The sequence below is a fragment of the Cydia splendana genome, chromosome 25 (genome assembly GCF_910591565.1).
Source record: "Cydia splendana chromosome 25, ilCydSple1.2, whole genome shotgun sequence".
NCBI lineage: Eukaryota > Metazoa > Arthropoda > Insecta > Lepidoptera > Tortricidae > Cydia > Cydia splendana.
In genome coordinates, this window is record NC_085984.1 from 3,317,241 (window position 1) to 3,332,844 (window position 15,604).

The 15,604-nt window shown below is 42.1% G+C and overlaps 1 protein-coding gene across 1 annotated transcript; it reads right to left on the bottom strand.

Moving 5' to 3' along the window:
- Positions 1-531: 531 nt before the first annotated feature.
- LOC134802761 (uncharacterized) lies at positions 532-12,918 on the bottom strand. The gene is made up of 9 exons (XM_063775456.1): positions 12,804-12,918; positions 9,301-9,430; positions 8,684-8,794; positions 7,657-7,792; positions 4,247-4,332; positions 2,923-3,132; positions 1,898-2,102; positions 1,223-1,308; positions 532-748 (listed from the first exon to the last, which is right to left on the bottom strand). Exons 1-9 carry the CDS (start codon positions 12,888-12,890, stop codon positions 549-551), a joined length of 1,251 nt encoding a protein of 416 aa, XP_063631526.1. The 5' UTR covers positions 12,891-12,918; the 3' UTR covers positions 532-548.
- Positions 12,919-15,604: the final 2,686 nt, after the last annotated feature.

Genomic DNA, 15,604 nt, shown 5'->3' on the forward strand with positions numbered 1-15,604 from the left:
ATTTCACCATATTAAATCAACAATTCTTTTGCACCTAGCCAATTTTATGTGTCGTATGAGAAAATTAAAAAAAAACAACGGGTTGCACTCCGGGAGTGCCGGCAGAAGTGAAAACTCAACGACATTGTAACTCAAAACATTAATAACAGCGCCATCTAGTGCAAAATGTCTGCAGCACTATGCATAATTGAGGTTAACGCCATCTAGCGTTATTTCGTCGCATTACTTGAAACCCCTAAGCACATGACTGTGAGTACCTACTACAGTTATATTAATACCAGTTTGTGGGAAACTCACTAGATGGTATTTAAATCAAAATAGAAAACACAATGACATTGTCCGTCACAAGTGACGTCACGCAAGCGCCCTGCGCCGCCTTAACGAAACAGCAGGCTCAGGCATACATTTTCGCCGCGCGGTAGAAAGAGAGGGTTACGCCTTACGCTGTCTCGAGTTTAACATTTTTTCCCCACCTCAAAAAGTGCACAGCGCCGCTAAAGAAGTTTTCACTTCAAAAAAAACAAATTTAAATATACAGTAAACATTTATTAGCATGTTTTCCATCCCTCCTGTCCCCCGTAGCACGACAACTCGGCCACATCGGTAGACTCCACGCCGACCTGCCGCCCGTCGCCGTCCACGCAGCGGCAGGCGCCGCGGCGACACTGTATATGCCGGAAGTTGCCGTTGCTGCAGCATACTGGCTTCTCGCTCACAGAAGCCATTAGTAGGGTTGTTAGGGCACAGTCTGGAAAAAAAAAACGTTTTTTTTTTTATTTCACGCAAAATTGACTTTGAAGTGACAAATTGAGTCGCTTATCTTCTAACTCGGGTAAATCCATCTGTCAGATTATGCGATTATGGTATTAACAAAAGCTAATAGGGTAAATATTTGCTGAGAGGGTCGAATGGATTTACCCGAGTTTGAAGTTAAACGACGCAATTATTTGACATATATTTTGGTTGGATGTCCCGTTGACACACCGGAACCGGAAACCGGCTGATAACACGTATAAATATCTGGAAATAGGCCTTGAACTTACATATAGTGCAAAATATCCCTAAAATTTCAGGAAGATCTCAGAGGCAATAAAGGAAAGTTTCATTTTGGTTATGGAAAATTTCGAACTCCATGCAAAAATATGAAGTTTCAGAAAATGATTACATGTAGAAATTTCGCATTTTTAATACATTCCGACGGCACATCAGTCCTAGAACTTACTGCAATTCATTTCCTCATACTCCGTTGTGCCGGGCATCGCTTCGTAGCCCTCTATTGGCTGCCCACGCTCATCCACGCAAACTTTACTGCAATAACAAAACGCTAATCAGTAGGTACTGCCAACCAACAGAAAATGTAATCGTTGAAAGACCAACCACTTCCGTCAAAAAGGCGGCAAATTAATAATATAATATTAATCCGTACACTCCCTATACTCTGTATCTTTAGGTATTTAAATAAAAGTAAACAAAATCTACCCTCAAATGGCTCCTTAAGCCAGTTGAGGGTAGATAAAAACATTACATGATCAAATAATGTAGGTCAAAGCCAGGTCGTAGAAGTATTTAAATAAAAGTAAAGAAAGAATTTGTAAATTTTCGGGTCGATATAACATTTATTGGTTAACCAACCAAATACAAAACCGCCCGGATCAGTCAATAAACGACCTGACTTTAACCTATATTATTTGAGGCTTAAAGAGTTATTTGAGGGTAGATTATGTTTACTTTTATTTAAATACCTAAAGATACAGACTATAGGTTGGTATTCCACCTGTCCAATATCGTGGTCCAATGTGCATTACCTGATGCGTCTCACTCTCTCATTAAGCAAAATGTGAGACACAAATACAAATTTCATCAAATATTGGACAGATGGAATACCACCCTTACTTACGATCCGTTAAACGTCCTCACGACCCTTCCATACGTGGCATCAGGCAAGCACTCCGGTATACTGCTGAAGAAGTCGACGTTGAATCCGTCCCGCTCGCTCTCCTCCAGGAACGCTATCCTCTCTTCCATTTCCTCGAGACATGGGGAGGTATAGTTGTAGGGGGGAGTGCCGGTGTTGGAGGGGAAGAGGTCGAGAGACTCGTCGTCTGTAAGAAAATGAGGAACAATATTGATTACAAAATATGGCAAATTTTTTTTATACCTTTTGTCTATTTGTCATTATATTGTTTTTACATTTGTTTTTTTTGTTGTCAGTGAATGCTTGATCTGAATGCTGGCTTTTTCGTTTCGCTCTCCGCATATTAGCTATCGAATGGTTTAAATGTCCTTAATTCCTGGACACCCGTAAACACCCATGTTATAATTTGGAGTCGACTTTTGCCAAGTTTCCGGAGCTTTTTGCACCAGCCATTCTACTCTGCGCATAAAGAACGTTGAGTGATTTAGGCCCGTCCAATTATTCCACTCTAGTCAGGTGTTTGACCTTAGATTGTCCTTTAATAGCTATAATAATGGTCCCCTGTGAGCTTATGACCTAATCTTGACCAACACTCTGTGCCTAGAGTTAGACCAAGAAAAGCTTTTAATAGCCCACGCAGTGCAAGTGTTATTTTAAACGTCAAACTTCTATGAAATGATGACGTGTAAATAACACTTGCACTGCGTGGGCTATCAAAATCGCTGCAAACTTTTCTTGGTCTAACTCTACCTACCTCAGACTATCAAAAGGCCCCGTGCATGAACCATAAGGGGCAGCATAGGAGCCGTCAGATTTTTGGCGCTAGGCGTAAATGTGTCGTTTATGTTTCCGAAGTAGCCCACAAGATGGCAGAACCTACTATGCACAAGGGCACATACCGACGAGAACAGTAGATGGTAGCACTTGCTTTGGCAATGTACATGTGCACATAATTATGTTTCCGATTCAGGCCACAAGATGGCAGGTCCCTATAAACACATACTTACAGCAGGACAACTCCGAAATCGGCTCAGTCTCCAAATTGACCTTCTCATCCCCCTTTATAGCTCCAGTGATCTCGTCCACGCAATAACAGTCGTTATTTAAACATTGCACAGGGTTGAAGTTCCCGTCCGACGTGCAGCGGAGACCGATTACGGGTAATTTGACCCCGGGAGAGATGGATTTCTTGATTTGGTCGTGAAGACGGGAGCAACCTGAAAATAACAGAAATTATTCGGCTTCTTGCTTTCGAATTATTCGGCAGACCTCGAAGGAGATGACGGCACGAACTTGACGTCTTTCAGAAAGATTGGCCTAAAGCGGTACCTATCCAGACGGGATGATCAAATCGACCGATGTGATCAGAAATGAAATTGGCGTCAATCTCCAATTTAATAACCAATTTTAGATTTATGGTGATATTAGAGCCCTCTAAATTGAAAAAATGCCCCTGATCAAAAATACTGGCGTCTTAAATTGGTATTCTTGCGTCCGCACCTCATTTTATCGGTTATATCAGTCATTATCGGCGAGCCAAATTGGCGTTTGCGTCCGCACGTCCTGATTCGAACGGGCAATTTAATCAGATTGGCGAAAAATTTACTAGTCTGGATACGCCTTAATATTGCCATAGAACGTGACGCGTGGGAGAAGGAGACGGAGGTATTTGCCCAGCAGTGGGTCCCAACAGAGGCTAACAAATAAATAGTAAATATTCTTGCTTCGCCCTTCGTAGTCTCTTCCTTTTTTATAAAACAACAACTGCAAGTTACAATTTTACAAATATTAACCGGCAACACTGTCATAAGTTGCTTTGGGGAAGGCCGGTAAAAAGCATTGCAGATGGCGCTCTTAGATAATCTAAATGACGTACCTAATAACTATGCGGTGGAACAAGATAGCAAATAATTTGGAAACTTTACTAGTCCCTTATTAACCTTACGTAGTATGCTTAATTCATTTCTCTCTATTGCCAAGGCTACAATTTATAATCCAGAATTTGTTGATAAACCCTGTGTGCGTAGCCAATTTAAGATACCAAACATTCGCTCCGTTGCGAAATGGTAATCTGTCTCTATCACTCATCCATATTACTGCGACAGAGACATTTAGCGTATCGTTCGCTACGGGGCGTAAACGACTGGCAACTTGACTAGCCGCCGTATTCGGAAAACGAGATAATCACAAGATCTATAAACGAACTAGATAACTAGATGAGATCGTGTCTAGTATGTCTCTTTCAAAGCTCGATTCGAACAACCTAGTAAGATCGTTTTGAGAACTGAGAAGGGAGACACGGGAAATGTTTTGAGAACAAGGCATACCAACCACAGTGCATATTCCGTTCCGTCACTGCTCCCTGATGAAGAACTTCTCCAAACAGTCGCTCTCCTTCGTCCGATTGGCAGAAGCACCTGGAAAACATAAACGTACATACAATTTAATTTTCGATGTACTCTGCTAATAATAGAGACTGTAGGTATTATTGAAGATAAATATGACAGGCGTTCGACTCTCAAAACTGGCCCTTTCGGTTGATTTCGGCACTCATTGACGGTGCACTCGAAACGACGTAGGGTCACCCCTAGCGAGAGGGATTCCAGCAAAGGATCATACATGAGTAGCAATGCACGCACGAGAACTTTCCAAAGTTGCGAAACTTTCCACATGAGAATTTCTCGGTAACTTCTGAGAATGTTCTCGAGAACGAGAATTTATTTATTTATCGTAGTTTATACCATGAATATTCACGATAGTTTAGGTGTAGTATCCTTACCCCCAGAAAATTCTGACTTTTGGTCTACCGCTTCCGGTCAGAAAAATGTATGACGGCCCGGCCAAACGGTCAGACCTAGGTGGGGGGTGCTCGACCAAATGTCATAGAGAGACCCTGGCAGTTTTTGACGCGGCCATGTTTTTTTCAATATGGCCGACTTTTTTTTTTCTTTCAAGTTTGTCCTAGCACGCAGAAATTTTGGTCACGGAATTTCGGGGTCCCCTAGATACCTATGAGAAAAATTTTTTTGGAAAAATGCTACTATTGCGGGAAAACTGGCCACTTCTATTTTGTATGGCAACTTTTAAACGGTGCGTGATAGGTGCTCGACCAAATGTCATAGAGGGCCCCGAGCATAGACTTATAATATATAGAGACGGTGTCTCAGCGAGCTGTCACTGTTGCCACTTTTGTTTAGTGTACGATTAACAATGAGGCCCACCTTGCTGTAGCCATGTCGATAAAGTCATATCGATAAACTATCGACATTTCTTGCAATTTTAATTTTACTTCGAAGGCTTAACGATATCTAAAATGACCAAAAACGCTTTTATTCTTTATTGTGGTTATCAGATCACAATTTTATAGTCACGCCCCAGCAGGGAACCAAGGGAAAGTTCAGATATTTAATTAAAATACATAAATACCTCCTAAAATAGGTGTTCCGCAATAATTGAATTATATTATTATATTATAATATATTCATTATCCATTAGCATTTCAATTATGTTTATGTTTAACGAAGATATTGAAGCTTCAATTAATCGCTATTTCGTTCCGCTGTGTAGCGTTTATCGATATATAACATGATTAAAATCGACTTTTCACATCCCTAAAAGAGCACACATATACGCTTTTACGCACACATACACAGCCTGGGCGCATCAAGAAAGGCAACACTTGATTTGAAGTTCACCTTGTCAACAGTATGGTTGTCCTTTTTTGACAAACGGCATTTTTAAAAGAGCGAGGAGCGAGAAATGATACTAGTTGCTGCGCCGTGAAAGAGAACAGAAAACGTTGGGCCCTTGGCCCCGAGACAAAACAAACTGCATTAAAAAAAATCAAAATGGCCGACTTTTTTTTTTAATTTTTTCAAGTTAGTCCGAGCGCGCTGAGATTTGGCATGGCGGGAGATAGAGGCCTCTAGATTCCTATGACAAAAAAAGTTTTTTTGGAAAAAATCTAAGATGGCGGAACAATAAATTTCCATGTTGCAGAATGTTCTGAGAACATTCTCGAGAACGTTTCCGCTTTTTGGGAATGTTCTGCAATTTGTACATTGCTATACATGAGCTAATGATCTCAACCCAATGATGATTAGGGTTCATGTAGACGGTGCGAGAACTCGCATGCGATTTTCATTACATTGCGTTATTTCATCGGTCTACTGAATTGATGTAACCTCAATGGTCCGCAATGTAACTAAAATCGCATGCGAGTTGGGGCGCCGTTGAAATGAGCCCTAGATAATTCTAGGGCTAATACCCAATGATGAGGAAGTCATGTTACTCTGTAACCTAGGTAGGTAAGCATCTATTAGGCTGTTGCTTTGTACTCAACTCCTCGCTTTGTCCCGGCTCTTTGCCACGGCTTCTGAGAGCCTGGGGTCCGCTTGACAACTAAGTTGTGCTAAGCACAGGAATGATTATTTATTAGCACTTCTTATCATTATCTTCTTCTTAGGATTGATGTCTATAAGTACTATAACCTGCAAGGTCTTATCCTACTCAAGTCTACATAGGCACACAGTGGACTCTTGCAAACGCATCCTGGTCGTTGCAAACTGGTTGCTGCTCCATGACCCACTCTGCCCAGATTTATGGTAAATGGTGGCGTTTCATAATATGCCTGTAGGAATTTCATGATCTTGCGGATTTTACGATCGGCCGCTACCACAAATTAATATAAGAATAAGAATAAGAATAAGAATAAGGATGGCGTAGGGATGTGACGACCCCATCGCCCGCTGGTTTTACCAGTGCAATCAGTCAACGCAGGGCAGCTTGTGGCGAGCTGTTGGGGATTAGCGACCTCACGTACCCGAGTGCTCCTGGGGAGTTCTGTTACCCGCAAGGAGGGTGGGTGGGACAGGATTCTCTGCCTCTGGCTTGCCTTAGCCGGCCGGCCAGAGTGGAGTCGTTAGAGCTATAAGCTCCAGGGGTGGAAGTGAAATATGCATAAGACGCGAGTTGGCACAGTGGCTGTTAACAGCCACTGGGTAGAAAGCGGCGCACACCTCTCGACACCCCTGAGCCGCTCACACCGGTGTTGCCCTTGAGCCATCCTAGATGTCGCTTTTTGTGGGGGCCCATCTTGTGAGGGCGAGTCACCGTCTGCCGGAAATAAAATTGCATACCGTTTTATTAGGCAGGCGTCCGGTTTTTTTACCCCATAGCTCAGTACTTAGTCCATCGCTTTCACCCAATAACCTAGTTCATTTTAGATTCCATCAACTCTCAATAGCCCTTACACCCTGGCGGGTGCTGCCTCTGCGTGCGTCCCATGACACGGGCAAGGGCAGCATCCGCTCGGTGTACCCCTTACATTTCATTAAAGTGTCAAAAGGGCCTCTACGTGTTGGCTTCGGCTCCGCGCATGCCTCCCAAAGGTCCGGAACACCATTGTTCCGTGATGGGAAAGACATAAGAATAAGGAACCATTTATTGCAACACAAAAAGCACACTGGTTACATAATATAAAAGATTTACCAAAGAATTTGTGCGGCAAAAGGAACGGGCTCAGCATACGCCGCGTCAGTCATTTCATTAGAAATTGCCTGCGCAGCGCTGATTTTCAGTCCGTCCCCTTCACTGAACCACATTGTCATTTATACAGGTTAGTGGAAATTTACTTGTATGTACATCCAAAGCATAAAACAAAAAAAAAGGAACTACGAAGATAACACATCTAGTCAAAGTAGCGATAATATCCATCGCCTATTGATGTGCCTTGTACTTACGTCTGTGTAGGCACACAGTGGAAATGCTGATATCGTCCCTTGCCGTCGCAAGCCGGTCGTTGTTCTAGAGACCCGATCTGCCCTGATTCATAGCGTGCATCATACTCGTCCTGCGCTGTGTGACAATCGGATTCCACTGAAAAAAAAAACAAATTTGAACTTGTAATCTTGACGAGAAGGAAGTTGTTAGATATTTATGAGCCCTTGCGCTTCAATCATAAAGGCCGTAACACACTATCGCACCGCACCAAGGTCATTGTGCGACGCACCCATAAGTAAGAGCGAGAAAACGATATCTCTTTCTCGCTCTTACTTATCGGTGCGTCGCGCATTGATTAACACCTGCATGACCGCGCGATATGTAAAGGCCTGTGCACACCGGCTGCGTGTGCGTGACGTACACGTGCGCGTGCGGCGTTGTAGTATACAGATCTTTATGAGAGACGGCACACCCCTTGCGTGACGTGTGCGTGTGCGGCTCCAACATTTTAGCACACGCGCACGTGCACGTCACGCACACGCAAGCCGCTGTGCACAGGCCTTTATGGTTATCGCCGTGATTAACATTAACAACGTCTGTCAATTTGCGTATACAATTCTGTGGTTGCAGAAATCTGGCTAGTAATCCAGGTACCTAATTTCTTATAGTTCTGTCTGATTTTCTATGTGCATATCAGTACGGATATGATGGTCGTTCTTGTCTACGTGACAGCGTGATAAAAAGGTATCCGTCAATCGCGCTCTGTTAAAAAGTGACGGATATTTTATGACGTGGATAAAGCCATCCATAACAGGCCTGCAGACCTATTCATTAATGCCAATAGACCAATAAGCCACAACATATATCTTTAGCCCCCTCCAGACTATGCGCGTGAATCGCGGGCGAAGCCGCGAACGCGAGTGTGGAGTCGATTTCGCTGTCTGCGAAAATCGACTCCACACTTGCGTTCGCGGCTTTTGACGGCCTAAAGTGCGTATACTTATGTAGTTGGGCAACATGGTCGAAAGTTGCACGGTAGGTACCTACTTCTTCTACAAAAATTGCCATCCTGCTCTGCGACGCAGGTGAGCCCATCGCCGCATCTACCAACCGTGGTTCCTGTCCCCGGCCCGCCCAAACTGCAATGATCACCTTCCACTGAAATCATTAAATATTCTTTCTTAGACCTGGGTGCCTATGCCTAATAATAGCCAAGGCGACAATTTAATCGCTTGCGCTACGATAAGGAAACGCTTAGGGTCTCTCTAATATCACTCTTTTATACTAGTGCGACAGTGACAGTTGCGTTTCGTTCGCTACGGAGCGCGATTGGCATATGTTGGCTACGAACCCTATGGCCAAGCCAAGCAGCTCCGAACAACTGACAGGCTGATATCGTCCGGCGAACTGGTAACCAGTTAACCAATTCCTACTGTTGCTACAGAAGAAAGAGCCTCTAAGATATGCCATTTTCAAAATCACCCCGCTTTCGGAGCTACCCCAATTAAGGATGACTCACGCTAGACCGGGCCGGAGCTTCCGGCGCTTCGTTTTCTATGGAAAGCACCACGTGATCACCGATCAGGCATATAGAAAACGACATGTCGGACGCCTCGGCCCGGGCACGGCCCGGTCTAGCGTGATCCTTTAAGAGAGATTGTTACCTATAAAAGGCAGGCAATAATCGCAGCAGTTGCATGTGGTCGGCGACAGCAGCCAGATGCCCGAATGTGTCGCGTTGTTGATGCTGCAGTGCTGCGCGGCGGCCGTGCAGCCTACGTCGAACCCGTACGTCTGTAAGATACATCGAAAGTGACGTCCTCAGAAAGTGACGTATGAGGAAAGTTGCCTACTTCGATCTCGGTTGTGACCTACCCCGCCGGATATATTTTAACACATTCGGTGCGGCAGCGCAAAACCCAAACTTGCTGCCAGTGCGTTACGAGTCATATACTTCCCGTATTGAGGAAGCCAAATTTGCTGCACGACCTACATTTTCCCGTACCATATCCTGACTTTAAAGGTCCCTATAGACCTGGAATGTTATCAATTTGAACTAAAAGTCATTCTGATCAATAAATAGACTATATCCTCGTGTATATACAGCTGCCGTCGCCCGCGGATCTGTATAAAATTCTAAAAGATATAGGCATTTTTCAAAACCCTTAATTTTACGGGAATATACTTCCCTTGCCGCACAGGCCGTATATAACACTAGTGATGGGATACTAAGGAATCGATAACGACTTTTATAATCGACAAAATATTCTAAGGTTGACTGGTAGAGAATGCCTCATGGCATTAAGTTCGCCTTTTGTACACTAAGTTATTTCTTTTGTGCAATAAAGTATAAATAAATAAATACTAAAATAAAATATTTATTATCGTTATGGTGTCTGTACTGTGTTCAAACTAAATATTATTCATCCTCATATAATTATAAAAAGGTGTCGGACTTTTAGAGTAGGTAATTAGGGTTCCGTACCCAAAGGGTAAAACGGGACCCTATTACTAAGACTTCGCTGTCCGTCCGTCCGTCCGTCCGTCCGTCTGTCACCAGGCTGTATCTCACGAACCGTGATAGCTAGACAGTTGAAATTTTCACAGATGATGTATTTCTGTTGCCGCTATAACAACAAATACTAAAAACAGAATAAAATAAAGATTTAAATGGGGCTCCCATACAACAAACGTGATTTTTGACCAAAGTTAAGCAACGTCGGGAGTGGTCAGTACTTGGATGGGTGACCGTTTTTTTTGCATTTTTTTTTTTTTTTTTTTGCGTTATGGTACGGAACCCTTCGTGCGCGAGTCCGACTCGCACTTGCCCGGTTTTTTCAATATAGATGTCGTAGTCTTGAATTGTCGCATTAATAAAATGTCGTATCGATGCGGAAACGTGAACAATGCGCAGCACTATGACCAAACTGAGCGTTGCGTACCCGCCTTTCAGTGCGGTACGGGGTGATGGAGTACGGACAAATAGTACCCGTGCCGCGCTAAAGAAATAAAAATACCTTTTAGTGCGTTACGCAAAAATACTTCCCGTACATTTTTTCTTTTGAAATAGAATATACTTGAAGTAAGAATATCGGGAGTATAGTCATCTTCTTCTTACTCACACGAGAACATAGAAAAACCACCGCCGCACCGGGGGTAAGACAAGCGTAGATAGCTGCCGCACCGGCGGAAAATCAAATACGGCCAAATGCTTCCCGTAACGCAGCGAATGTGTTAAAAGAATATTTATAAATAATATATAACATAAAGTAAGTTACACAACTACTTACACAAAGTACCTATAGAAGTATATGTCTAATAGGGTAAGTAATCATAATAATTGTCTTCATAATATATGTTAGATGATCATAAAAATCTTACAAGATATTTTTTCAATGAAAAGTCATTTGCGAGTTAAATATTTAAGGTAGGTGTAGGTAAGTAGTGAAAAACTTTGGGAAAAAATCTTCCTTCCTCGTCATACATTTTATGCTTAGAAATAAAGGAAAAGTGGTTCGCTGTCAACGATTAAGCAGTGCTATCTGCAGCAGATAGTAACCCGGAGTCGCGAGTTCGAGTGTCGTCGTAAACAGTGATTTTTTCGACTTTTTCTTTGTATCTTCTAAACTCTAAAGCATCGTATCGTACCTTTTGCTGACATTTTTGATTCATACGAAATTAATTTCATTATTTAATAGTTCAGGAAGTCAGGTTTACGCTATCTTGAAGCTGGTTCTAGTCATTGACATACCTAGTAATAGGACTCAACATCATGTAATATAACGTCACTGAAAATTCAGACAGACATAGCTTACAGGGTTCGGAAAAAGACCTTTTCATCACACTCGCTCAGTAAATGTGGAATTGCACGGAGGTTTAGCGGGAGTTATAGAAAAAGCGTTCTCCCTAGGGAGTTATGAAGTTTCTAGTGCCATAATTAACACTTTTTTGTCTTTATACTTAATGTTTGTATCGCAAGTGTGATGAAAAACATTGTGTGTAACTCGGGGCGTAATAATATTGCAAACTCGAGTCTATAAATTACTCTCGTTTGCAATATTCAACTTACGCCCCATGTTGTACAAAGTACTAAGTAGAATGTCTTCGAGAACAAGAGGTACCTTTAGAGATTTAACTTTTATGCAGTGTGTTAGAGCAACACGGTAACATTAGGTAATGTGACACAGTTGCTCCACAAAAGTTAAATGCAGTGTGGATGCACCTTTAATTTTGCTTAACTTGGCTGGGGCATTGCCGTGCAGACATATGGTACCGTAAAATGGGGTGAGTAGGGTTCGCGGGGAGAATTTGGTTATGAATGGGGAGAGAAGGAATGAAAGGGGGGTGAGATGGGATTTTAAGGCTACTGCTACAAAAATAATGTACCTAAGTATTCCAATTTAAAATGGAGTTATAGTAATACTCATATAAAAAAAAATCGATCCAACAATCTTCCAAAATCACCTTTGTATGAAAACCCAACTCACCCCAAATACGAGGTGAGGTGGGATTTCCTGTTTATCGTCAAAGTTATGAAATGGAACTACACAAAATCTTAAAAAAACTAAAATTCAAACGACCGGAACATTTATTAGGGGTCATCCATTAATTACGTCACACGTTTAGGGGGAGGGAGGGGGTCAAGAAAATGTGACATATTGTGACATGGGGGAGGGGGGAGACACAAACTTTGTGACGTCACTTTAACTTCTCAGTAACCGAAATTTTTTTTTTAATTATTTTATTCGCTGTACATTTAAATAACAAGTTTTTAAAACGATAATCGTTTTTATTCTTTTAATTTTCTTTCCTAAGCATTTTTGGGTTATAAAATTACTAATATTTATATCGTCAAAAATATTTTGATAAAATATTAATAATACTTAGGTACTTACTTAATTCGATTTGGCTATTTCGTAGAAAAAATGTGACGTCACACTAGGGGGGAGGGGTTTGCCAAATGTGACCAAATGTGACAAGGGGGGGGGGGGGGGTCAAAAACCCTAGAAATTCGTGTGACGTAATTAATGGATGACCCCTTATGTATAAAAGATTGCCACATATAAAAATAAAGTTTTCTCGAGGCTTGAATGTCAGTTTTGTCCCTACTCACCCCATTTTACGGTAATTGCTCCTGTATACTACATACCAGACATATGGTACTCACCCTACAATATCCATCCTCACACAATATCTGACTATACACTACACCAAAACACACAAACAAAGGAACAAACACGAATAAAGAAGCCATTTGTTCATCGCTGTCCGTCTTGTACTGATTTATTCACTGTTATAATCTTATCAAACGGGAAACTGATTATTATCGGCTGATAATCTGTTAATAGTGAATAATATTGGTGAAGTACCTAGTGCAATCAGTGACGTGATCTCATCAAAGACTTGTACAGTCACCTGCCATTATATGTTACACAACTAAGACCGCAAAAATATGTGACACGCTCTTATGGCTCAACAAATAAGATCGTGTCAGATATTATTGCGGCCTCCGTTGTGTAACATATTATTGCAGGTACAGGTAGAGTCGGACCAAGAAAAGTCTGCAGCGGATTTGATAGCCCACGCAGTGCAAGTGTTATTTATACGTCATAATTTCATTGAAGTTTGACGTTTAAAATAACACTTGCACTGCGTGGGCTATCAAATCCGCTGCAGACTTTTCTTGGTCTGACTGTAACAAACTTGGCTAACGTCACTTTTCCAAGTAGATTAAATAATAGTACATTACGATACGAGTGCGGAAAGTAGGAAATTAGCAACGAGTGGAGATAAATTGAAACACGACCGCAGGGAGTGTTTTTAAATCGACACAGTTGCGGATTACCTTTACGCATGTGTACAACGTTTTCCATTCCAGTACATACTACTACTACTCTTTAAATTTTCGATATAGGCACGTATTGTGCTAATTGCCAACCTAGGGCGGTAAAGTATAGCACCATATCACAGAATAAATAATAGTACTAGGTACAGATTAAGCCTCACTCTCTAACAAAACGTGTCTGTTACGATTAGGGTTGCCATACGTCCGGATTTGTCCGGACAGGCTGGATTTTTGACCCTTTGTCCGGATTGCGGCCGGACTTGGCATGTGTCCGGATTTTTAGGAATGACCTTATAAAAATAAAATGCGCGCCCGGGGAGGGGGCTACGGGATCGGGCGAAGGGAAAGGGAAAAGTAGATCCACGATACAGTACACCACAGAGAGCAGCGCGCCGCCGGGGCGTCGTTCAAGTTACGCCAAATCTCTGCTATAAGAAATGTCCGGATTTTTAGGGTGATGTCCGGATTTTTATCAGGACATTTAATTCTTCCATATGGCAACCCTAGTTACGACCAGCACAGATATGGCCGCTAGGTGGCGAACTGACGACAGCGCCACGCGCGGCTTATGGCTATTAGCCACCAAAATTGGTATGGAACGGATGTACTTTTAGCTAACTGTAGCAAAGCGACGGAATCGCGGAGTGTGCCACGCCTGTAGGTACTGTAAAGAATATTATATTACTAACCAAGCATTAGCGACGTCTTCGTTTGAGTTTGGGCAAAAATGTATTGAGATGTTCACCGATGCAGGCTGTAGCATTTCTCAACTGTGAGCAGGCCCATAGTCTAATAAAACATGGTCTTCCATTCCCAGAGTGACACGGGCCTACGTCACAACAACATGGCCGCTATATATAGCGCTATCGCATATTATCATATAGCGCTGTCGCATGATGACGTAGGCCCGTGTCAGTTAGGTGACCTAGAAAAGACGGGAATGGAGTACCAGGCGGAGTATATTATTATACCATGAGCAGGCCTATCTTAGTTAGTAGGCAGTTGATTGGATTTTTCTTTCGTTTCATTTTTTGGAAAATGTGCAAAATGACGGAAACTGGCATTAAGGATGACTCACGCTAGACCGGGCCGTGGCCGGGCCGGAGCTTCCGGAGCTTCGTTTTCTATGGAGAGCATCACGTGATCACCGGGGCCCGGACGTGGCACGGTGCGGGCCCGGCCCGGTCATAGCCCTGACGTCCCGGAGGCCCGTGACAACCCGGAGACTCAATTTTTCTCTTCGGGTGGTATTCTACTTGTTTAAGATTTTGTCCAATATGCATTGCGTCTCACTCTCTCATTAAGCAAAATGTGAGCCGCAAATACACATTGGACCAAGATTGGACAGATGGAATACCACCCTTCACAATATACATGCCCGGCTGTGTCGGAATATATTTGCCAAAATAAGAAGGTTGCAAAACGTCATAAATTTGTTTGTTAAATATGATGGTATAGCTAATTCGTTACTTGGTCGGTTTATATTAGGTACTTGGCGTCATAGCTCTGACGTCACGGAGGCTCCTGACAGCCCGGAGACTCAATTTTTCTCTTCGGGTGGTATTCTACTTGTTTAAGATCTTTGTCCAATATGCATTGCGTCTCACTCTCTCATTAAGCAAAATGTGAGACGCAAATACACATTGGACCAAGATTGGACAGATGGAATACCACCCTTCACAATATACATGCCCGGCTGTGTCGGAATATATTTGCCAAAATAAGAAGGTTGCAAAACGTCATAAATTTGTTTGTTAAATATGATGGTATAGCTAATTCGTTACTTGTTCGGTTTATATTAGGTACAGGCGTCTTTGATATAATATACGTCAAGATTATATAGGTTGGATAATGTCTTGATTTATTTTGTGAAATATGGAGGTGTTGCTGAAATATAATTTAGTCGGATTATATTAAATGAGACACCTATTGATGTTACTGCTTGTAAAACTGATTCAATAATGAGAATAGAAATAAAGATACTAGTTTTTTCTCACATTCCCACTTATTACTTAGATACTTTTTATTTCGTACGAAGTTCATAGAAATATATATATCAATAACATATCTATAGTTAGTCAAACCAAATTTGTCAGTAAATAAGAACAAAAAAACTATACTCA

Coding starts and splice junctions, on each gene's coding strand:
- LOC134802761 (XM_063775456.1), bottom strand. CDS start 12,890: ATGGCTTCTTTATTCGTGTTTGTTCCTTTGTTTGTGTGTTTTGGTGTA. Junction 7,793..8,683: donor TGGCAATTTTTGTAGAAGAA/GTAGGTACCTAC, acceptor TTTTTTTTTCAG/TGGAATCCGATTGTCACACA. Junction 1,309..1,897: donor GTGAGGACGTTTAACGGATC/GTAAGTAAGGGT, acceptor TTGTTATTGCAG/TAAAGTTTGCGTGGATGAGC.